The sequence below is a fragment of the Agrilus planipennis genome, unplaced genomic scaffold, assembly GCF_000699045.2.
Source record: "Agrilus planipennis isolate EAB-ADULT unplaced genomic scaffold, Apla_2.0 scaffold225, whole genome shotgun sequence".
NCBI lineage: Eukaryota > Metazoa > Arthropoda > Insecta > Coleoptera > Buprestidae > Agrilus > Agrilus planipennis.
In genome coordinates this window covers 492,461-514,904 of record NW_020442415.1, presented here as the reverse complement: position 1 = coordinate 514,904, position 22,444 = coordinate 492,461, and the positions used below count along the sequence as shown (strand labels likewise).

The window sequence follows — 22,444 nt, the reverse complement described above, 5'->3', positions numbered from 1 at the left end:
GGATGAAGGGCTTCTAAAAATGTGTTTGTTTGAGTGCCTCATTATGTGTTTCATAAATTGAGTTAATGTTGTTGTATTTTTAAATAGATGTGTACAATGGACGATCATCATCAGGAGGTGATAGCGTATTGTCGTGAGTACGGTTTTCATGGTTTATTGGCTGATAATGCAGAATATGCAGCTTTTGATCCACCACGGTATTTTTCTTCTGAACATCTAAAACTTACTTATAAAGTAAATACTTATTTTGTCTGATTTAATGGAAAGATATTATTTCTCCTTGAATTTTCCTTTTAAAGGGATCACTTGAGACTAAGGAATACATGATTGGGGAGCTTACAAAAGCTCTGGAACTTACTACAGAACAGGTTTGTGTTTTGGCAGCAATTTTGGGCAACTTTTTACTACCTGAAGTTCAAATGCAAGATATTTACAGGAAGATATTGGAAGCCACCGGATCTAAAGAGGCGAAGGTTAGTTAGAGTTTGATCTGTTTGCAATTCCAATGTAAAAACGTTATAAATTACAATGTAATGTATTTTTTTTTTAATGATGATTCAAAAAAATCATCTTTCGGGTCTGATTTTTACTCCTGAAGACGCTATTTTTTCTGAGTATATATAAATATATACATATCTGTTTGTATTTAATTTTACTATTTAATATGAAGAATGTTTTGGGTTCTCTTTCAGTTGAGTGGCGAGACAGGGTTGAAGTCGATCGCGGAATTTGTCAGGACACTTTCACCTCCTTCGAACATGGATTCCTTGGTGGTGCAGTTATTTGGGAGCGCCGACGACAAACGTGTTCCCGCTTTTAGACAATCTGTACAGTATTACCTAAACGGCACCGCTAACGGATTCCTAAAATATTGCAGTGCTTCCGGTAAATGTTTTTTACTTATTTTATTGAAAACGGGAATATTTTGAGGGGGTAAATGTAGTTTTGTATCTAAGACTGTGTCTTCTATGTATTAATTTGAAACAAAAGTTTGAAATTTTTACTCAGTAATGAGAATGTAAATATCGTTGCTGTTTAGTCCTAAATCTTCCTAAAAGTACCATACCGGATGTTTGATGACGGTATCGGCGTGGTTGGAAGTAGAATAAATTAATCGCAATGCAATAAAAATAATTAAAAATAGTTATTTTTAAAGAAAGGCGGTTTACATTACTTTGAGGTGAATGGTGTTTTTATTGTTATTAAAAGTGTTTAACTTTTTTATAGCAAATGGGAGAAAGGATAATTTGAAAGGGAACAAGAAGGGTAATCAGAATAATAATAATAATATTAACAACGTTTCGAATTCCATTTCGAAAGGCGACGAGCCCGAATTTGATACGTCAGGGTTTGCTTCAGAAACCACTGAACAAGAGGTAATTTGTAAAATAAAGACTTACTATATTTTTAAATCAAGTTAAAATGATATTTTTAAATCAAGTTAAGCTTCTGTGTTGTATTATACTATGTTTTTACTGTGCAAGTAATTAAATCTGAATTTTATTAAAAGTATTCTTTTGTATTATGTTTAACAGATTGAAAGTCTTCAAAACTATAAGCTGGCGACTGCAAACGCAGTAATGTCGTCAGATATAATGGTTGGTTTGCAGGAGATGGATTTGAATTCGATAAAGGGGGGAGAGTCGTCGCCTCTGTCGTCGGACAATTCGCGTCTAAACGGTCACTCGGAAGTTTCCTTCAACAGTGCAGGAAGTGCAGCCACATCTAACAACTTGACCAGTGCAAGTTCAGTCACCACCCGTATCAATCTCTTAGTTAGCTCCACTAGTTCCAACACCAGCAGTGTTCCCACGTCACCCAAACATGGGGAACAGAAACAACAACAATCAGGTAAGTTATTAATATTTTTAATGCGGTGTATGTCTTTTAAATTAGTTAATTATTTAAGCTGTAAATTAATGTAAGGTGTCCTACCATTCTATCACTTTTTTCCTTATGGACTTCCTAGATTTTTTGGTCTCTTGCTTTTTCCAATTTTACTCCATTTCAAACGTTATTTTTTAATGTCTTCCTTTGCATGTGACGTTATCTATTTCGATGGTAACGTACCACGGTAGGGAAGTAGATCATAATTGTTTTATGTGATAATAATAAGAAATTTGTATATTATTGAAATTTCTATTGAGGCATAACCAACAATATACTGTTTATTATGACCAATTATTTTTTTTACTCATGGCATATAGTAATGTGTGCGTTTTCGTTTGTTTTTATTTTAGTAAATCCGAATCCAGTGAAACCGACGGTATCATTGGACGTTCTGCGAACGGCTTCGTTACGACATCAGAAGGGACTGATGGCTCCACTCATTCTCCACGTCCTGAGCACCCAGGAAGTTCGATTACCCTGTCTCATGGAGGACGAAAATTATCGTGAGTTCCCGCCGATCCACGAGATTTATAGGCCGTTACGTCAACGTGTCTACGCTGTTCTATTCAATCTACACCACCTTCGTTATGTACACAGCAAAAAGAAAGGTTAGTGATGATAAGAAGCAAATTCACAGTATAATTGTTTTGTTAACTGCATGTATTATAAAAGTGACCTTTTAGAAATAATTAAAATAAACTAACGGGTACAACCCGTCCGAATTTCGTTTCTCTATACCGTAACTGTTGAGAGTAGCTATCCTACTACATTTTCGTATTTGTGTCACAGAAGCGGGTGAGGTGGCCGACAACAGTCCCCAGCCGGACATCATAGTGAAAGAGTGGGTTTATAGTCGTGCTAATCCTTACCAGCATGCGGAACAGGTGAAAGCGGATCCCTTACCGTGGGCGGTACCGACGTTAAATCGCCTTTGGTTCGGTCCTTCACTTGACGACAAAAGGAGGCGAATGCGTGCACTCCTGTCCTGTCTAAATTCTGACACCCCCCTCATTCTGAACACTTCGTATGTGCCTCAACACATGCTCGTGATGGCTTGCGTGCTCCGTTACATCATGTCACAGGGGTGGGCAATACTACGACGCCAAGAACTAGACGCTTTCATCGCAGCCGCCTTCAGTCCTGATCTCATGAACGCCCAGTATTTACAAGATTTAACGGTGAGTAGAAAATGAATTGTATTAGAATGATCTTTACTAATTTTATTTTTATTCTTCTCCATTATCTTTTTCATCAACGTTTGTTGTTTAGTTGATGGAATTTAACGGGAAGAAAGATCAAGTTGTGTTTCAGGGTGGGAATTTAATGATTTGATGTTAATTTTCTCTATCGAAGCACAAACAATAATTTTAATCTTTTATTCTAAAACAATGCTACTAAAAGAACGATTAATAATAAATTAATAAGCAAAATATATTTTTCTTCTTAGCTGACGTAAAATAAAAATATGATGAAAAGTCTTAGCAACTTTGACGTAAGTGACCTACATGTAATAAAAATGCTAATCTTTATAACATTTGGGACACTTACTTGATTTTGATTAAACTTTTCCAACAAATATTTTTGTTTTCTGTCCGATACAGTTGACAATGGTGACGAGTCGCGGGGTCCAATTGGCCGCGATATTCATGGAGGGCGTGGAGATGGCACTTTTGGCGAACGACGCGTGCGGCGCCCCCTTGCCGTGGCTTATGTGTTGCCCTTGGCTATATTTCGACGGTAAACTGTTCCATCATACTCTCGCCCGTACTATGCATTCCAAGAACTTGCTCGAACTCTGCGAGAATCATATCGAATGGGTTGTAAAAGTAGAACGTATGCGAAAGGCCGTGCTCGAAGGTCTCGACGTTCAATTTGCCAAATTACCCTTGCCGCCGTTTACAGGTAACATCACAATAAAAAAGTAATTACAAATGTCTTTACGAATTTTGTAATAATTTCTTTCTTTTTAAGGATTGTTGCGCCAGGGAATGCCCCCACCATGTAATTTGCCGACAGTACCGTTGCCGTCAACCAGGGGGGCTGCAGGATTGAGGCAGAGGCCGATACCGTCCCGAGGAGGACAGTTGCAAGTAGCGGGAGTAGTGGTTGGATCGTGGGGAGCCAACTACGGTTATATGAGGCAACAGCCCCAAGTAACTGGTGGTCGGGGACGCGGTTTCAGTCCCCACTATAACCAGGGACAGAATCGAAAACCGGGACCTCCCACCTACAATGTCAACAAGAAAAATAACGTGAGTGTTTTCTTTTTGTTAGTAGTACAAGTATACAAAGTGATAATTTTTGGTTTTCTTTGAGGTAAAACAATGTTCAAGCTTTGTTTTAATATTGTTAATAATGGCATATCTCGCACCTCGATTCGTTTCACGTTGAATTGTTAATTAGATGTGAAATCTAATGAGGATGCAAGATTAATTAATCCAACCGAAAAGCATTTCGTTGTAAAATTATTATTTGACGAAACAAAAGTCGTGTTGGACAAAAATTGATTATAATGAATTAGTTTTACTTTCCTGAGTTTAATAAACTTGTTCGCCTCGTTGTGTTCTAATGATTAATTTTTTGTTCCTATTGAGTATTGAAGAGTAAAAAATTATAATAATAAGTGTAAGTAATTTTACTTGGGCGACATGAGGTACATAAATTAGTATAATCTAAATAGTAATCAAAACAAATTACATAAAGTTGAATTAAAAATATCGTTCTTTGTTCACATTATAAAGTAAATTAAATTTCAGTCAAAGGATAAACATAAGTGAAGACGAATTAAACAAATATGATCAATCAATTTTTTTAGCATTAACGACTACTAATTAAAGAGATCATTCCATCATTTCAATTAACGTGACAAGCTTCTCAAATTATCACATTCATTTTTGAATGTACAATACCTATAATGTTGATAACTGGCTTTAATTTAAGCAATTTCTTTTTTTGGTATTGCATTGGATGTAATGTGTGCGAATTAAATATATTTTAATTAGGATGTGTCATGAGTATTTTAACTAACAACTACTTAATCGGGTACGAATGTTAATATGATTTTAGGCCAACAGGAAGAAAGCCAAGAGTAATCAGCAAAGGCAACAGGCGACCGCACCAAAAGGTCGGGGAATGACGGTTAAAACGAACAAGGGGTAAGGAACCCATTTGTTATTTTCTGAATATAAATAAAATTTTCTATTGTTGTTTTTGTTATTGGGCAGTCATACAGAGATTTTTTTACCTCTATTTTAATTCTTTCGTATTAATAGGGACGTTCTTGCGACTGATCTTCTCAAGAACGAGACCATCTTCTCGCCGGAGGAGGTCGCTTTTGAGGACTGCAAGTCAGCGACCGCGTCCCGCGAGCACCATGGCCAAGGCGACGCGCCCACCGCGACCCACGTGGACGTGATCGCGCCCTCTTTGTAATAAGGACGCCCCGTCCTCGCTTCCCCTTGTGTTCCATCATCCCTTCGTATTCGGCGTATGTAAGTACACTATAAATGAACGTAAAACTTTTAGTTCGCGCGTGAACTTGTGTCCACACCTAACTTCACCACCCCTCGTGAGTGTTTATAAATACGCGTAGGCAACGTTTATTTCCTTCTGCCCTTTGCTATTCCCCATACTTCCTCGGACCATTCGATCTCGTATACACGCGCGCGTATGTTCAAGCTTTTGCTTCCCGCTCTTCGAGTTACCCCGTTCCCCTATTTTTTTTTCCTATTATCGAGTAATTCTTTTGGTTTGTTTAATTTCTTACGTAAATTTTTTTTTGCATTGGAACAAAGATTAATATTATATCGTCGATTTTTACAAAGTGCTTTTTGGAGTTACGTTATATTATTATTATTGAGTTCTAAGTTTATGATAATATGATAACATTTCGTAATCATTCGGGATATAGTATATAATGTATATGTATTCGTAATGAGGTGGACAAAAGTGTTGGAGAAACGCTGGGATATTCGATCCTGTACGCTTTCGTGTAGAATTGTCTTTTTCTCCGCCGCCCATTGTCCGTCTCCCTCCCCATCGATCGTCTCGTCCTCCGCGGCACGGTGTACACGAATACGTGTGCTCTATGAGCACGGGCTGTTTGCCGTTCAATTTTTCGTGTGTTTCTCATTCTTATTTGTTAATATATTTTGGTCTATAGTTTTTGAGAGTTTAGGACACGGGGGTGTGGGTGTGTGTGTAGTCCATCTAAAAATAAAGATTACCGCGTGTGGTGTGACCTTTGGTCTATCCGGCCCAGCGTTGCAACGCTGACCACAACTGCGAAGACATTTATTTTTATTTTTTGTATAATATTAAGACACGTACCTACCTACACGCTACACGACCGCTGACGAGGAATTTGAATTCATCAAACTCAGAAAATAAATATAACGATGATTATAACAAATAAAAACCAGACAGATCAACAAAGAGAAGAGATTATTAATGTATTACGTTGCGGTAATACTTGCTGGTCTGGAGGCACACAGGGTGACGTATGTTGTAGTAGTGGGGCGTTAGACGTACCAGTACTGCCCTCTTGTGTTCGAAGAGTTAGTGCGTAAACGTGCCCCCCAAACCTGGCGCGCGCGCGACCGTTTACGCCGACTGATTGTTTGATCCAAAAACATAAATAAAAAACAAACAAAAAAATAAGAAAATAAAAAACAAATGTATATTTTTGTATGTTTGTTACGCTATTGTTATTATTAAATGTAATAATGATAATATATCGACTGAGAGAAACGCCTGTCATGGCTGTGATTCGATTGTATTTATTTATACATTAGAAAAGGATCTGTTGGTTAGTGTCCTTGGCCGAACAGAAAATTTACGAATGTCTACACGCCCTTTGCAGCGACTTTTTATATATTTATGTTATATAAAGTGTACATTTCTGATAACGATGGTGTTGTTTGTTGAGGGCTCGCGATCACGTTGTATGCATATGTTAATTTTTATTCTTTTTCGTTAGTATTGTTTGTTTTGCAAAGGCGAAAATCGTATCGTAACTTTTGTATTCTGCCAAGGTGTTTGTGGTGATGAAAGATATGAATAGTAAAAGAGAAGAACGTTTTGGTGCGATTCTGTAAAAAGCAAAAACCGATTCACTCAGCCAAAAAAAATAATAAATAGTAAACATCCTGCATTTGAGAGACTGGAATTTTCTAAACTTGTATTAAAAAGCCTAACGAATTTCCATAAAACAAAAACGGAAAAGAGTAGCGCAACTTTATGATATTGGTACGAACTTCGGACGAATCTTTAACTCAAAAACCAACCATTTATGGTATTTCTTCTCAATAGTTTATTTACCTTTTATGAGGGAGCTAATTATACATATAATTTTTTGAGTTAAGGTTGTCCGTTGGTTGTGCATTTTCCAAACATTTGAATCGTTAAATGGTCAATTTTGAATGTAATTTTTTGAGAATGTAACAATACAATGCCCTGTATATGAAGTATTATACATTTTTAAATGAAATATCAAAAAGTCGTCCTAAGGGGCCCTTTTCATACACGCATATGCATACATACATATATAATCCAACAAAACAAACTTGATTGCTCACCGAGATCAAAAACAAAAAAGTTAATTGATCAATAAATACAAATATATGTTGTCCACTACGATAAAAGAAATCATTTATTAATGGCTTATGTACTAATAGTTGATCGAAAGAAAAATGATAAAAAGTAACGTTAATATGATGAACTTAGGCCGAAACTGGATTCCGCCTTTACACAGCAAATGTATTAATTACAAATAAAGAAAAAGAAAATGAGAAAAAAATAAAATAATCATATATGTACTATTACTACTACTACTATTACTATTACACATTAAATTACTCGCAGAATATTTTTATTATTATTGTACGTAGCACTTACTAATGAAAAAAAGAAAAGTCATTCATGTTTCAGCATTTTGCATTGCTGCTTCTTATTATTTTTGAAATAANGCTTTATTAATTTTTAATATTTACACGCTTAGATATCTTGAAGAAACAGCAGGTTGTTATTATGTAGATAAATTTTCTTGCAGTGAACTCTAGCACTTATTAATCGCATAAAAAGATGTTAATAATAATTATTAAAAATAGTCATTTCGAATATTATGTATGTGTATATTGGCTCTCGTGGCAAATCCAAAGTACTACTACTTACTACCTACTACATTTAAAAGAAGTAAACTATGTATTGTTAGAGTAGTTGTTTGGTGATTTTGGTGAACATGGGGCAATATTCTTTTTGAAAAAGCTAAGGCTTTCACGGCCAGCATTATCTGAAGAGGCTTCCATATTCGGGCTTGATGACTGTGGTTCAGAATTGGTTCTTCACCTTCGGCGAGTGAGTCCATCCATGAAATCCTCAGTGAACATAGCTAGGACGTAAAATCCTTCACTTTGATTGTGCTGAGACTCAGCCGTGTTCCCTGAGGATGACAACTGCAGCAGCTGGTGAAACGGCAGATGGACGACTCCCTAAGGAAAAGAATCAAATATACTGTCATCAAGCTCAAATATCGAGTCTCTCTTCCGTATTCTTTTTAATCGCGACCTTTCAACAAACCGAATCGATGGTCGATCTTTAAAAATATATTTTTTAATTGTTTCTTATATCATGATAATTGATTTGCTTTATTTTATTTTCTGTTCGTCTTTTGGTGGGCAAATGAAAAGGCGCTTCAAAAATGGACATTGTCTCAATGTTTCGTTCATAATCACCACAATCCTGTTTTGCTTATATCAGTATCATGTTTAAAATATTAATCATTTTAAAGGATGAACAACATAGGGGCGAAATATTTCAAATTTGTAATTTTCTGTAGGTCAGAGTGGGTAGAGGCTTCCGGAACTGTTTTTTCAGTTTTCGGGAGCAATGTTAAGAGAGAATCGTTCGAAAAATAAATATTTACATGATGTATTAATGTGTTTAATTTATTTTTGTGAGAAAACATCAAGGTAATTAATATAACCCTATGTGTGTTGGGTTGCCTACATACGCAGTTACAATATTACTTCCCGCTATAAATATTACAACTACCCTTGAATTATCTGTGAAATAATAAAATAATAGTTGAGTATTTTGTGTATATACTTCTCAGCACGTTTATTTAGAAATTACCAGGAAAAAAAGTTTATAAATGAACTGGTGTACATTAAAACTTATAATCTTCTGTTGTTGTTTCACTCTTCACATTAATAAATAAACCCCAAATGATTGGTACAATTTAAATTTATTGTAAGTTGCTGAACAAAACAGTGCGGTTAAACAACAGTAGTGTAATAAAATACTAGTGAATAATGCTTTATTAATTTTTAATATTTACACGCTTAGATATCTTGAAGAAACAGCAGGTTGTTATTATGTAGATAAATTTTCTTGCAGTGAACTCTAGCACTTATTAATCGCATAAAAAGATGTTAATAATAATTATTAAAAATAGTCATTTCGAATATTATGTATGTGTATATTGGCTCTCGTGGCAAATCCAAAGTACTACTACTTACTACCTACTACATTTAAAAGAAGTAAACTATGTATTGTTAGAGTAGTTGTTTGGTGATTTTGGTGAACATGGGGCAATATTCTTTTTGAAAAAGCTAAGGCTTTCACGGCCAGCATTATCTGAAGAGGCTTCCATATTCGGGCTTGATGACTGTGGTTCAGAATTGGTTCTTCACCTTCGGCGAGTGAGTCCATCCATGAAATCCTCAGTGAACATAGCTAGGACGTAAAATCCTTCACTTTGATTGTGCTGAGACTCAGCCGTGTTCCCTGAGGATGACAACTGCAGCAGCTGGTGAAACGGCAGATGGACGACTCCCTAAGGAAAAGAATCAAATATACTGTCATCAAGCTCAAATATCGAGTCTCTCTTCCGTATTCTTTTTAATCGCGACCTTTCAACAAACCGAATCGATGGTCGATCTTTAAAAATATATTTTTTAATTGTTTCTTATATCATGATAATTCATTTGCTTTATTTTATTTTCTGTTCGTCTTTTGGTGGGCAAATGAAAAGGCGCTTCAAAAATGGACATTGTCTCAATGTTTCGTTCATAATCACTACAATCCTGTTTTGCTTATATCAGTATCATGTTTAAAATATTAATCATTTTAAAGGATGAACAACATAGGGGCGAAATATTTCAAATTTGTAATTTTCTGTAGGCCAGAGTGGGTAGAGGCTTTCGGAACTGTTTTTTCAGTTTTTGGAAGCAATTTTAAGAGAGAATCTTTCGAAAAATAAATATTTACATTTACATTTTTGTGAGAAAACATCAAAGCAATTAACAGAACTTTAGAGGTAATAAATATGACGTTATGTATGTTGGGTTGCCTACGTACACAGTTACAATATTACTTCCCGCTATAAATATCGCAACTACCCTTGAATTATCTGTGAAATAATAAAATAATATTTGAGTATTTTGTGCATATACTTCTCAGCTCGTTTATTTAGAAATTACCAGGAAATAAAGTTTATAAATGAACTGGTGTATATTTAAATTTATAATCTTCTGTTGTTTCACCCTTCACTTTAAGAAATAAACCCCAAATAATTAGTACAATTTAAATTTATTGTAAATTGCTGAAGATAACAGTTCGGTTAAACAACGGCTTAGTGTAATACAACTACTAATAATAGTGAATAATGTTCTTTACATAGTGCGTTTAAGTAAAAGTGGATAACATTAATTAATTATATTATAATAGTAGTAAATAGAAGATTTTCAGACTGTAGGTTTGATACTGTATAATTATTCAAGAAATATATCAAAGAGAAGAGATTATTAATGTATTACGTTGCGGTAATACTTGCTGGTCTGGAGGCACACAGGGTGACGTATGTTGTAGTAGTGGGGCGTTAGACGTACCAGTACTGCCCTCTTGTGTTCGAAGAGTTAGTGCGTAAACGTGCCCCTCAAACCTGGCGCGCGCGCGACCGTTTACGCCGACTGATTGTTTGATCCAAAAACATAAATAAAAAACAAACAAAAAAATAAGAAAATAAAAAACAAATGTATATTTTTGTATGTTTGCCTTGCCGTGGCTTATGTGTTGCCCTTGGCTATATTTCGACGGTAAACTGTTCCATCATACTCTCGCCCGTACTATGCATTCCAAGAACTTGCTCGAACTNTTAATTTTGACAATTGTGTCATTAAATTGTTAATAAATTCGATGTATTTGGGGCACACAAAACAAAACTTAAAATAAGGTAATTTTTTGAGTTATTATTATCAACTCTGATAAATTTGTCTAATAAATAACTATACATTCCAATGTCTACAATAAATATTCGCAAATGTATCTAATCTCTGGGCATGGACTATAAACAGAAAAAATAATCCAGTGGGCCATTTGTAAGCAAAACTCAAAAATACACCCCAACCAAAATTTAAAGTTCGATGACAATTTAAATTTCTGTTTGTTCTTTGAAAGTGTTTGTTCAAAAATTCCTGTGTAAATTACCTTTTTGAAATGACGAGCAAACCATTTTCGGCCCATTGCACGAACATGTTCGAAGAAACTCATATGACCACAGGTACACGAGCCCGTAAGAAGCACCAAATTCTAATTTTCATGGGTTGTAGAACCAAGAAACATTGGCGCAGAAAATCTATATTTTTCCCAAAGTCAAAGCCGAAGGATCATTGACACAACTCTGACTTCAATTAGCGCGAATCCTTTACAAAATTATAATGTACCAAGCCCTACCATGAATAATGGCGATTCGGCTTTACATAATCCTTGTATTAATTATGCCCAACCTAGTCCTGTTGCTGGGGGTGGATTTTTGTTTTCTTTTGCATCGCCCCAACCCAACTATCTTAATATGTTCAATACTGGACAAAATATCAAGTAGGTTTAAGAGTAAAGCTCTATACAGGTTCATACTTAAAAATCAGCAATTCGGAAGTAATATTACTGAAGGTCGTAGGTAGGTACATGTACCATTTACCAAATTAAAGGACCCGACAGTTTACGTTCACTGCAAAAAGGACTGGTCATTTTTATGTAATTTTTAAGCCCAAAAACTTCTGAGTTCTATTTCAAAATTTACCGAATTAGTGAAGACTACTAAAACAAAAATGACAACAGTCCATGCTGGTTAAATAGGTTATGTAATATAAACAAATTGTTTCTACAGGTTCTTTATTAAAAATTCGCTATAAAAATAACTTTATCAGGTATTAGTTGAAAAGAAGTTTATTGTACTGAATTGAACAATTTAAACCACTTCTGCTTAATTTTAAAGTAAATCTCCTAATATGGCAGGTAAATTGAATCCTTTGGACGTTTAGTGTAAATTAATTATGTATCATTTTTACATGATAGTTCACAGACTGTTTGCATTTATAGGTGGTGTTAATATATGTCCTAAGGTGCTGCAATATGTTTCTTTTAGTGCTTGACTTATTCTACCACCAATCTATTAAGGATAAAAGATTTGGATTGGGTTTAATAAAGCAAGATTGTCTGTGAAAGAATGTTTCGTCAAGTACTTAAGAATCAACATCAGAAGTATGTATTTCTTTCATTAAAAGTCCGAATCGAATTATGACTTAAAATTTGGGTTTTATGAATATTTTTGAATGGAACTATCCTCTTGTCATGCATAATAGTCAAGTTAATGCAGCTTATAATGTCAGATGATTGTAGTTTATTAATTTGAAGATATAATATAAGTTTGCTTACATATTTGAATTCTGCATCTTGTATCACATGTATACATGTCTTTACACATACATGCTTGTATTTGTATTGTTATAAAAAGTATTTGTATGTCAAATTAAGCATTAAGAACATCAAGCAATGCTGTGTAGCTATAGTTATTTTATTTGAAGTAAAATGGGAAATATTTCAGATTCGAATTCTGCAATAATGATACATAGCCAATGAAAATTCCATTGGATGGAAGTGAGGATGTTTTGAAAGAAAGGTAGGAAAACAGAGGGCACAAAAAGGAGAAATAAGATGTTAGAACACTTTCTGAGACGTAAAGGCTGGGGTCAGTTAGACATATTAGAAGCAGAAGCAGGATTAAACACTGAAGAAGGCCCATATTACATTACTGTTCTCGTACAGTTGTGATATGAGGTGTTGCAGTTCTTGGGAAATGTAAAAACAGACTCAGGATAGCAAATAGTGGAGGAGTGTGTCCAATTAGATTCTGGATTGATGACCTTATGATGATGATGGATATTTTTCTTTATATTGTCATAAAAACATTTTTTATCAAAATTAAATATTAAGAAAGTGAAGTACAGAATTGCATATGACGTCATATTGCTATAGTTTTCTTATTTGATGCCAGAGTGAAAAATCTGCTGCTAATTTGAATTCCTTACATCGTTTTGCTTCAGATTATGTGTCTGTACAGTTATAAATACGTTTATAATGTAATTATAAAATAATAACATTTAGTACCCTGTTTACCAAATAGTAAAAGTGCACTGTTTGATTTATTTCAAATGTAACTGCACTTATGTCTTATATTTCAATTCTGTACTTTATTTTACATCGATATATTTTGTATATTCATAAAAAGAACTTTAATATATGCTTTGTCAATTTATTTATTAATTTTCAAGTTAAAGTAAGATTAATTCTGTTTCTGTATTGTATTCTTCTCAGTAAAATTCGATAAAATAAAAGTTTTTATAGATTTAATATGANTTAAAGTAAGATTAATTCTGTTTCTGTATTGTATTCTTCTCAGTAAAATTCGATAAAATAAAAGTTTTTATAGATTTAATATGAATTATTTCAAATACGAATGAATTGCACCTGTTGAAGGATTAGAAAAGATAAAAAGAATTTTGATTGCCCAACTACTTTTATTAAAAGTTTGCCAGGGATTATACTTTTAGAAAGGCTATTTGATAAAAATCAAAGTTTCTAAAAGTCTGTTAAATTAAAATAAAATACCATTTAATTTTGACAATTGTGTCATTAAATTGTTAATAAATTCGATGTATTTGGGGCACACAAAACAAAACTTAAAATAAGGTAATTTTTTGAGTTATTATTATCAACTCTGATAAATTTGTCTAATAAATAACTATACATTCCAATGTCTACAATAAATATTCGCAAATGTATCTAATCTCTGGGCATGGACTATAAACAGAAAAAATAATCCAGTGGGCCATTTGTAAGCAAAACTCAAAAATACACCCCAACCAAAATTTAAAGTTCGATGACAATTTAAATTTCTGTTTGTTCTTTGAAAGTGTTTGTTCAAAAATTCCTGTGTAAATTACCTTTTTGAAATGACGAGCAAACCATTTTCGGCCCATTGCACGAACATGTTCGAAGAAACTCATATGACCACAGGTACACGAGCCCGTAAGAAGCACCAAATTCTAATTTTCATGGGTTGTAGAACCAAGAAACATTGGCGCAGAAAATCTATATTTTTCCCAAAGTCAAAGCCGAAGGATCATTGACACAACTCTGACTTCAATTAGCGCGAATCCTTTACAAAATTATAATGTACCAAGCCCTACCATGAATAATGGCGATTCGGCTTTACATAATCCTTGTATTAATTATGCCCAACCTAGTCCTGTTGCTGGGGGTGGATTTTTGTTTTCTTTTGCATCGCCCCAACCCAACTATCTTAATATGTTCAATACTGGACAAAATATCAAGTAGGTTTAAGAGTAAAGCTCTATACAGGTTCATACTTAAAAATCAGCAATTCGGAAGTAATATTACTGAAGGTCGTAGGTAGGTACATGTACCATTTACCAAATTAAAGGACCCGACAGTTTACGTTCACTGCAAAAAGGACTGGTCATTTTTATGTAATTTTTAAGCCCAAAAACTTCTGAGTTCTATTTTTTTTTAAGTTAATTAATTTGCAAAAGGCCATTATGAAAACTGACCCCACAATCCATCTTTTTGAAGTCAATTACAAAGTTAAAATAGAAAAACATATCAAAATTTGTTTTATTTTTAGCAGTTATGGTCATCAGCAGCCCAATTATCCCAATAATTATCAATTTACGAATAAATCAAACACTTTATCGTCCCACCAAAACCCTTTCAGTTCCTTCACGTGCCCCACCACACTACAAGAAAATACTCAAAAAGAGAATCCCTTCAAATTACAGTTTCATTTACAAAGAAGCACGTCAACTAGCGATTTGCCAGAAATGAAAATTAACAGCGTTAATGATGATGAAATGGCTTTTGTAAAAAAAATGACTGACCTACATCACATTTGGAGAGACCGCAGTAAGTCTCTCAAAACTATTGCTTCATTGTAACTTAGTTTCTAAATCTAATTAAGACTATTTTAGGTGACATGTGTTCAAAATTAAGTCATTTTGATCCTTTTCAAAAATATGGGGTAAGTATCTTTATTATTTTTATTTGTAGGAGTATGTTTACAAAATCCAATTATTAGAATTAAAAAGTAACTGGGTACATATATATTTTATTCGTTCTAAATCCATTTTTTTTAATTGGTCCCTTTTTATCATTTAATAAAACCGAAACGTATTATAGATAAATAAAGTTTTGCATCTGTCCAAAAGTCCGGATTTAAAAGCCAAAAAAGGAAAGTTCTACGAAATAGATATAAGTCAAGAATGCGATGTCTGCCAGAATAACATTTCGCAAACTTTACAACTTTTTGAAAACGAAAGAAAAGGTTTATTCGTCAATAAAACTTGTATGAACAACGATGAGTTTAAGGCGAAAGAAAAAAAAGAACGCACAGAAACGACGACTACAGCCACTGAAACTTCCACTGACTTAAAAGACGAATCACTTCAAACAGAGTCTAAGGTTTGGGATAAAAATGTCCCAATGGATGTATCTGATGACCTTAAGACTGACAACGAAGAGGCTTTTTTGGAAAATTTAAAGAAGTCCTCTGTTTTTGATGGAAGATCATCATCATTAAAAAACTTTAGAGAGAACTACAGCGACGAAAATATCGAAGAAATGCTTAACAAAAAAGTAAAAAATCTGTTGAATTATTTTCCTAGAAGTATATTACGAAAATTTAAACTTCTTGAAACTGAAATAACCAATTTATTATTAAAAACAATGCAAATGTCTGAAGAAGGGAAATGTATTTATTCTGATCAAGATTTAGAAGAAATTATACAAAAAGAAGAAACTGGTTTGCAACCGAAAAATTTTGATCGCAACTTACTTAAATGTTTAACAAATAAAGGTACGAATTTTTGAAAATATAACTGTTCAATTGCTAAACATATATAATATACGATCTAAAAATTGTAATTTAATTTCTTTTTATATGTACGTAATAGGAAGAGCTGAGAAACGCCACTTTTCGAAATATGGAAGCGATGACGATATTTTTGAATTTCAAAAGGTAACATTTTTGCTATACAATAAAAAATATTTACTAGACCTTTCAGTGAAAATGAGAATAAACTCTATTAATTTACTACACATAGCACATTTATTAGTTCGAAGTCACTTTTAACTTGTTTTAAATTTGTAATAAGTATGATTTTTTAATTATCTAATTTATAAATTACAGACAAACAAAATGCTTCGTCTTACAAAAAGTACAGATCTGGTTGTAACGTCTCAAAACAGAAACGAACTGGAGCCCCCCAAAGAAATTGATAAATTAAGGATCGACGATGACAATATAGAATGCAAAACGTTATCAGACAAGTCTGTATCTTGTAAACAAGCAATATCAAATTTAAAACCTAAAAGTTTAGATACCAAACCGATCGAAACAATTTGTTTAGACAATAAAACAAAAAGCGAAAATAGTTTAATAAATACGAAATGTATTTCTTCTCAAATTCTATCCCAAGCAGATGACCAAATTCAAAAATGGCATGACATTATTATAAAGAAGCTTCAAATGTTTGAAAATGGCATTAGAGAGGTTTTCATGAACACAAAACATTTTTCACTGAACTGCTCCGATATTACCCAGAACCCCGTGATCAACGAGGTCAATTCTACAAATACAGACACAGTTAGTTATATAGGAAGCTTTTTGGACAAAATTATAACGTTACAAAAATCTCCTGATATTTTGGACAAGATTAATAAACTCGAAGAAGAAGTTACAGGAACACCAAAGTCTAAAACACGTTTAAACAGAAATTGTGATAAAAATGATTCCATGGACCTGGATGATGTACAATCAAAGGCCACAGAAGAAAAATCAAAATGTATCGATGAGAAAACCGAGCTTATAATTCCCGAGGAAAGTCTGAGACCAAATCATGGATTAGAAATTAATCGACAACGTGTAACTTCAGAAATTAAATTACCACCGAATTGTTCTACAGGCGTAATGGACTTTGACAACCTCAGTTTGAAGACATCTAAAAGGAAATTGTGTGAAACCGACCCAATAATTTACTCGCAATCATTTTACTCGCCATCCAAAAAAGCAAACGTGGACTTTGAACGAAAAACTGTTTCAGAAAATTACATACAAGGATTTTGGAAATCAAGTGAAAAGTACCACTACACACCCAAATATAATAAGACCAAAACTACTGGCCATAATGTATCAGCATTTGGAAGCAATTCGTCCAATCAAAGTACTTTCAATTTGCAAAAATCAAGCAACTCTACTGACATCAAAAATTCCATTGGATTCATTCCGACCTTCAATATTAAAAAATCTGTTAGCGAAATAGTAAATAATAGTCACACCTCTGAATATAAAATGACCCCTTTACAAGAAAGTGTTATCAGCAAAAACAATGATGATGATCAAACTGAAACAGTATCGCAAGTAGACGATCGAAAGAGTATATCAAAAATCATTGATGATATACACACACAGATTTGGGGCAGCGACAAAAACCCCACATTCAAATCTCACTATTTTGCAAAGAACTTTAAGAAAAGCAACAGTTTTGATAAGTACAAGCATAGCCAAACTGAACAAATAAAAAGAAATGCTATGTTAATCCTGAGGCCAGAATTTGATTCCTACAAAATTAAATCAGAAACTGGAATAGTTGCAACAAGTTCTAAGTACCAACTTTCTGAAGATTCTGATTCCAACACTTTAAGAAAAAATAATTCCAGTGGCTATGGCACAAGCTCAATTTTATTTCAAAAGTCGAAATTTCATGAAGATACTAAAAGTAGCAATTTAAATTACCAAAATAGTTCCGAAAGAAGGTCTAATACATTCATAAAATCCAAATTTCTAGATGATTTTCATACAGCTTCTAAAACTTCACCAAAATCCCATTCTAGGAATTTTGAAAAGCATTTCAGCTTATTATCAAAGTCGAAATTCCGTGAAGACTTCGAGATGTCCAAATCAATCGTGGATGCTATTATTAATAAAGCATGTGATGATTCAGATACCAAACAATTTCAACTAATGTCCACGAGTAACCAAAAAGACCACAGCAAATTCTCTTCAACGTTAAACGTTGCCAAAAAATCAAAAATGCTTTTCCGAGAAGACGATGAAAGAACAACTTCGCCCAGAAAATCCAAATCTCTTACAAGTATTAACGAGGAAACAGAACTGTCTGAAAAAAGCACTGAGCGGCAAATAAACCCTTGGCAAAACAAAATACCGAGGGCATTTGCAAAAGAAAACAAGGAACTGTCGAAAAGTAAAATGCACTTATTTGACAACTGGAGAAAGAAACTACAAGAAAACAAAAGAGGATCATCCAAGTCAAACTTATATCAAAGACCGAGTTTCAAAAAGAAAGTTCCGAGAGCCGTATTGAGTGACGATAGCAAAACTGAAATCGAAGTTTCACTTGAAAGCTACGATAAATCGACTCGCGAAATGGAGAAAAAACTGAACGAAGCCCTACTACGATACAATAAGACGGCCAAAGTAACGGATAAAATCAGTAAGAAGTTTATGGAAACTTCGGATAAAAGTCTACCATTTCCCACTGTCGCAACACCCAGAACTTTCCTAGCTGACAATGAACAAATATTCTTGACTAAAGTAGAGAATGCACTCAAGGCAAAATTGAACGGTAATTTTAAAATCAGTGAAGTCCAAAGTGGTCAAAACAACAGCAAACCATACTATCGAGATAACAGTACCATGGAGCCGTCCACGAGTTTTGATGATGAAGAAATTCGAAGTGTAGAATATTCTAGAAGCTATGTCATACAAAATGCTGATGAAAATGACAAAGACGAAAAATATTGCGAAAATTAAAAGACCAAAAAAAAAAATAAGGTAATGAAAACTTTTAAGGGGTCATTCAAGGATTACGTAACCCCTCCCCCCCACATTTTATAACGTACCGCAACGTTTAACAAGACCTACCGCCCCCCAAAATGCGATATGTAATACTTGAACAGCCACCCACATGTAAACCAAATAATAATTATCCTGTTTTTAATGAATACTTTCTTTTTAATTTCAGAAAAATAAAAAAGTTGAATGATCACATTGATGGCTCCTTCAGGAAAAAAATTGAAATAGTCAAAGTTGTAATTGTAATTGTATGCAATAAATATTGCTATAATCTTTTGGCCACCACCCTCTGCAATACAGTGTTTTATTATTATTTCAAAGTGACAATTGTGATTTTTTGACATTTAAAATTTGGCATACGGATCTAAATTTTATACAACTGGATATTACAAGTAAATTTGAAAGTTTCGTTCTTTTCCCGGTAGTTTAAATTATAATTTGTTTTTCCACTTTTCCATACTCAAAAATGATTAAAGAGGAGATTTAAATTCAAATTACTATCGCAATGGAGGCCGAATTAAATAAATTTATATTAAACAGTGAGATGGTGAGTTATTATTTTGAACACTAATTAATTAGTTGTTGGAATTAACTATAACAAAGCATTTTCATTCAGGCTGAACTGATTAGTACAAAATTTCATTTTGCAAAGTACATCATGTGGTTGCTTCAAGAGCATACGCAAAGGGTCGATTTTTTGAAAGGACAACTTTCCGGATTAAAAACGGATATTTGTGATTTGATCTTGCGAGAAAAAGGCCATACTAATTTCATCAAAGAAATCCAAATTCATGCAGGCGAAGGATCCTCAAAGTCGAAAATATACGACAACTGTAACGACCCAGAAAAGAAAAAAGCATTTGAAAAAGAATGCAAAAAATTTTCCAAAAGTATTAACAAAGCCTTAGTTACCTCTGGTGACATTTCACCATCAAAACATCTAAAACCGATTTCCGAATGTAGCAATAGTAGCGAAAAGTATTTGAACGTATCACGGCCTTCAAGTAGAAAAATGCCTTCATCAGAAAAGTCCAGAAAAGCAACTCCAGTTAGCAGCAGAACGTCCTCTGCAAGCAAACTGGATACCATGAAACACGACACTTCAAGCAGCACAACCCTAAAAAATTCCGTATCAGACATTAGAAGAAGATGTCCCTTTAAAGACCAAAACACCTCTGGACATACGCGAATTCGTAAAAGCAAATCTGCAGTTTGTGGAATGACAAGAGAAAAATCGGAAATGATTGGGAAATACAACAAACTCATGTCCGAAATGTGTTCTGTCTTTGGAAAAACTTGTTCGTCAGTGTCGCAGAAAGATGTCCGACCCAGCAAAGTCAAAAATATGGCCAAAGTCTACGCGTGTCGTAAGCAAAGTATTAAAGTGGAAGAAAAACGATCTGGCAGAAGAAAAAACGCCGAAAAAGGCAAGAATGAAGATGTATTGACTTTAGAAAGCTTTTTGGATTTTATAAACACATCACCACATTTGACTGTAGAAGCTGTTTACGCCCCTCTAAATAAAATGGACAATGAGGAAATTAAGGTATGTATTGGTTTAGCAACCAGCTCTATCCAAGGGGGGGGGGGACAGCTCCTTTGGGTCCCTGGGTCTCCCATATATGGTTAGCAGTGTAAGAATATTTTTCAGGGGGAACAAGCCAAAGGGGTCAGCGATTTCGCCATATCTTGGCCAAGATATATAAAATTTAATTTGAAGAACAATCTTGAAACTTTACAAGAAAATCAAGAAACCACTTCGTTTTCTGGGACGGAAACAGAAATTGAACTTCCATCTAAACAAGGTAAAAAATACAGAAACACACACGATGTTGTTAAGTTTAACATTTCTAGAAATCACAATTTTCTAACTTTTTCACAACTTTTGCAATATACTTTAAAAGTTCCACAAAAACCCATCAAAGTGACACCCTAACAACTGGTCGAATTACAAATTGATTTCTAGGTTTAAGAAGAAGGAAAAATATAGATTACGGTTTTACATCGGATGCAACTTCTTATGAGGCTTAATGAGATTGTATCATGTACGATTTTTTTTATAGTAAATAAACAGTTACTGTTGAAGATTATAATAACTTCTTTTTGTTGGAAGAAGATAAAAACCTGTTAAAAATAAGTACATAAATAAATTACGTGGGTATTGCTACATTATTTTAACTAATACAAATTGAAAAATAAAGAAACGTCATTTGTCAATTTTGATTTTAAAAATTCCCAACAAAATTTTGAAAATGGAGACACCAACGTTCACAGAATTCCAAGAATTAGTTGAGCGTTATTTATCATACACCGCTGATGATCAAATATTATTTCAACATCAAGTTAAAGAAGATACCGACAGGTTTGATAAAATATTTCGTAATAATGAACAAGTAAGTTCTTTTTTTCTACAAATTACAAATTCGCATATTGCATTATTTATTACAGCTAGAAGGGATTGCGGAAAAAATTAGCACCATAAAATCCTTGCAAGAACAATTGGATAAAATTTTAAGGCAAATTTCATATGCTCAAGCACAGATGGAGAAGAAAGTCAAAGAAATAGAACAAAAACAAGAGAAAACCCCCGTTCCCGACACCGAGTCCCAAAGGACAAAAATGTAAAAAATAAAATCAATACCGTATATACTTATAATTAGTAACATTTAACGAAAAAGCAAGTCAGCAAGTTAATTTCTTAATTTTGTCCTGTAGAAATGGTGTATAATGGGTTGCCTCCCAATTCTTCATTTTTAAACTTTACTGTACTAATTATTAATTTGTAGATGCGAATTAATGCAAAAAATATTTACTGAATTAGAAAATTTGAAGAGCGGGAACCAATTTCTAATAAAGAAGAGTAATAATAACCGCGGAGACAGCATAAAGGAAGTGCTTGATACAATTTCGCAAACTATAATTTATTATTTCCGGTGCTGCGAATTAATTCATGCGAAGATAATGGATATCCAGGACAAACTGGAAAAAGTAAGGTCATTTTTGAAGAACAAAAACAATTGTCTCCATTACAATTGATTTTTTTACAGATACGATGATGCAACAGTGAACACGACTAAAATGCAAATAAACATAGAAAATAAATGTTATTTTCAATTGCATAGATTACACTTTTTTTAAATATTTATTTTTTACGTAGGAACATCTTTATCACCCTGTATGGAATACCGATCTCCTAAAAACTGAAGTCTTCATAAATATAATGAGGAAATTAATTATTATTCAAAGTTATAAATAAGTTACGAATAGAAAATATTACATTTTATTTTCATAAGAAATTCTTACTAAAGTTAGCAAAGGATTGAATAG

General features: G+C 33.6%; 4 protein-coding genes and 1 long non-coding RNA gene across 16 annotated transcripts in view; 4 read left to right on the top strand and 1 right to left on the bottom strand.

Annotated features, from left to right (window-relative positions):
* The window catches only part of LOC108742380 (constitutive coactivator of PPAR-gamma-like protein 1), a 9,515-nt gene extending 2,123 nt beyond the window's left edge, over positions 1–7,392 (top strand). For 3 of the 5 annotated variants that reach the window (XM_025980169.1, XM_025980167.1, XM_025980168.1), the window contains 11 exons: positions 88–234; positions 300–473; positions 693–885; positions 1,210–1,376; positions 1,536–1,851; positions 2,241–2,498; positions 2,680–3,068; positions 3,492–3,792; positions 3,862–4,142; positions 4,957–5,045; positions 5,163–7,392. In XM_025980169.1, the coding sequence (XP_025835954.1) occupies positions 88–234; positions 300–473; positions 693–885; positions 1,210–1,376; positions 1,536–1,851; positions 2,241–2,498; positions 2,680–3,068; positions 3,492–3,792; positions 3,862–4,142; positions 4,957–5,045; positions 5,163–5,322 (2,475 nt within the window). In that variant the 3' untranslated portion in view covers positions 5,323–7,392. The remainder of the gene's footprint in view (positions 1–87; positions 235–299; positions 474–692; positions 886–1,209; positions 1,377–1,535; positions 1,852–2,240; positions 2,499–2,679; positions 3,069–3,491; positions 3,793–3,861; positions 4,143–4,956; positions 5,046–5,162) is intronic. The other 2 variants (XR_003232245.1, XM_025980170.1) reach the window with 2 other exon arrangements.
* A 3,652-nt stretch (positions 7,393–11,044) lies between these two features.
* On the top strand, positions 11,045–19,096 carry LOC112906283. 7 transcript variants are annotated; one of them, XM_025980163.1, is made up of 7 exons: positions 11,139–11,449; positions 11,499–11,766; positions 14,876–15,150; positions 15,216–15,265; positions 15,424–16,099; positions 16,197–16,261; positions 16,433–19,096. In XM_025980163.1, exons 1-7 carry the CDS (start codon positions 11,386–11,388, stop codon positions 19,073–19,075), a joined length of 4,041 nt encoding a protein of 1,346 aa, XP_025835948.1. In that variant the 5' UTR covers positions 11,139–11,385; the 3' UTR covers positions 19,076–19,096. The 7 variants fall into 7 exon arrangements, with proteins under 7 accessions (XP_025835951.1, XP_025835950.1, XP_025835948.1 ...); XM_025980161.1 differs by having other exon boundaries at positions 14,873–15,150; XM_025980162.1 differs by lacking the exons at positions 11,139–11,449; positions 11,499–11,766 and adding exons at positions 13,893–14,244; positions 14,294–14,561.
* On the top strand, positions 12,106–13,536 carry LOC108738605. The gene is made up of 3 exons (XR_001938008.2): positions 12,106–12,183; positions 12,268–12,429; positions 12,773–13,536. It is a non-coding gene; the product is annotated as an uncharacterized LOC108738605 (long non-coding RNA).
* A 196-nt stretch (positions 19,097–19,292) lies between the features above and the next one.
* Positions 19,293–21,580, top strand: LOC108738611. Of its 2 annotated transcripts, none has more exons than XM_018472105.2 (5): positions 19,293–19,664; positions 19,734–20,663; positions 20,769–20,922; positions 21,084–21,510; positions 21,566–21,580. In XM_018472105.2, exons 1-4 carry the CDS (start codon positions 19,623–19,625, stop codon positions 21,146–21,148), a joined length of 1,191 nt encoding a protein of 396 aa, XP_018327607.1. In that variant the 5' UTR covers positions 19,293–19,622; the 3' UTR covers positions 21,149–21,510; positions 21,566–21,580. The 2 variants fall into 2 exon arrangements, with proteins under 2 accessions (XP_018327607.1, XP_018327606.1); XM_018472104.2 differs by having other exon boundaries at positions 20,751–20,922.
* A 480-nt stretch (positions 21,581–22,060) lies between these two features.
* Positions 22,061–22,444, bottom strand: part of LOC112906286 (WD repeat and HMG-box DNA-binding protein 1-like) — a 5,135-nt gene continuing 4,751 nt past the window's right edge. The window contains exon 5 of the mRNA XM_025980178.1: positions 22,061–22,096. Coding sequence (XP_025835963.1) covers positions 22,061–22,096 — 36 coding nt within the window. The remainder of the gene's footprint in view (positions 22,097–22,444) is intronic.

Excerpts from the sequence above, each read along its gene's own strand:
- LOC112906283 (XM_025980161.1), top strand. The coding sequence starts at position 11,386 with ATGACGAGCAAACCATTTTCGGCCCATTGCACGAACATGTTCGAAGAA. Across the intron at positions 15,266-15,423 it reads ATCCTTTTCAAAAATATGGG|ATAAATAAAGTTTTGCATCT; the intron begins GTAAGTATCTTT and ends AACGTATTATAG. Across the intron at positions 16,100-16,196 it reads TAAATGTTTAACAAATAAAG|GAAGAGCTGAGAAACGCCAC; the intron begins GTACGAATTTTT and ends TGTACGTAATAG.
- LOC108738611 (XM_018472104.2), top strand. The coding sequence starts at position 19,623 with ATGGAGGCCGAATTAAATAAATTTATATTAAACAGTGAGATG. Across the intron at positions 19,665-19,733 it reads TTATATTAAACAGTGAGATG|GCTGAACTGATTAGTACAAA; the intron begins GTGAGTTATTAT and ends ATTTTCATTCAG. Across the intron at positions 20,664-20,750 it reads TGGACAATGAGGAAATTAAG|TGTAAGAATATTTTTCAGGG; the intron begins GTATGTATTGGT and ends TATGGTTAGCAG.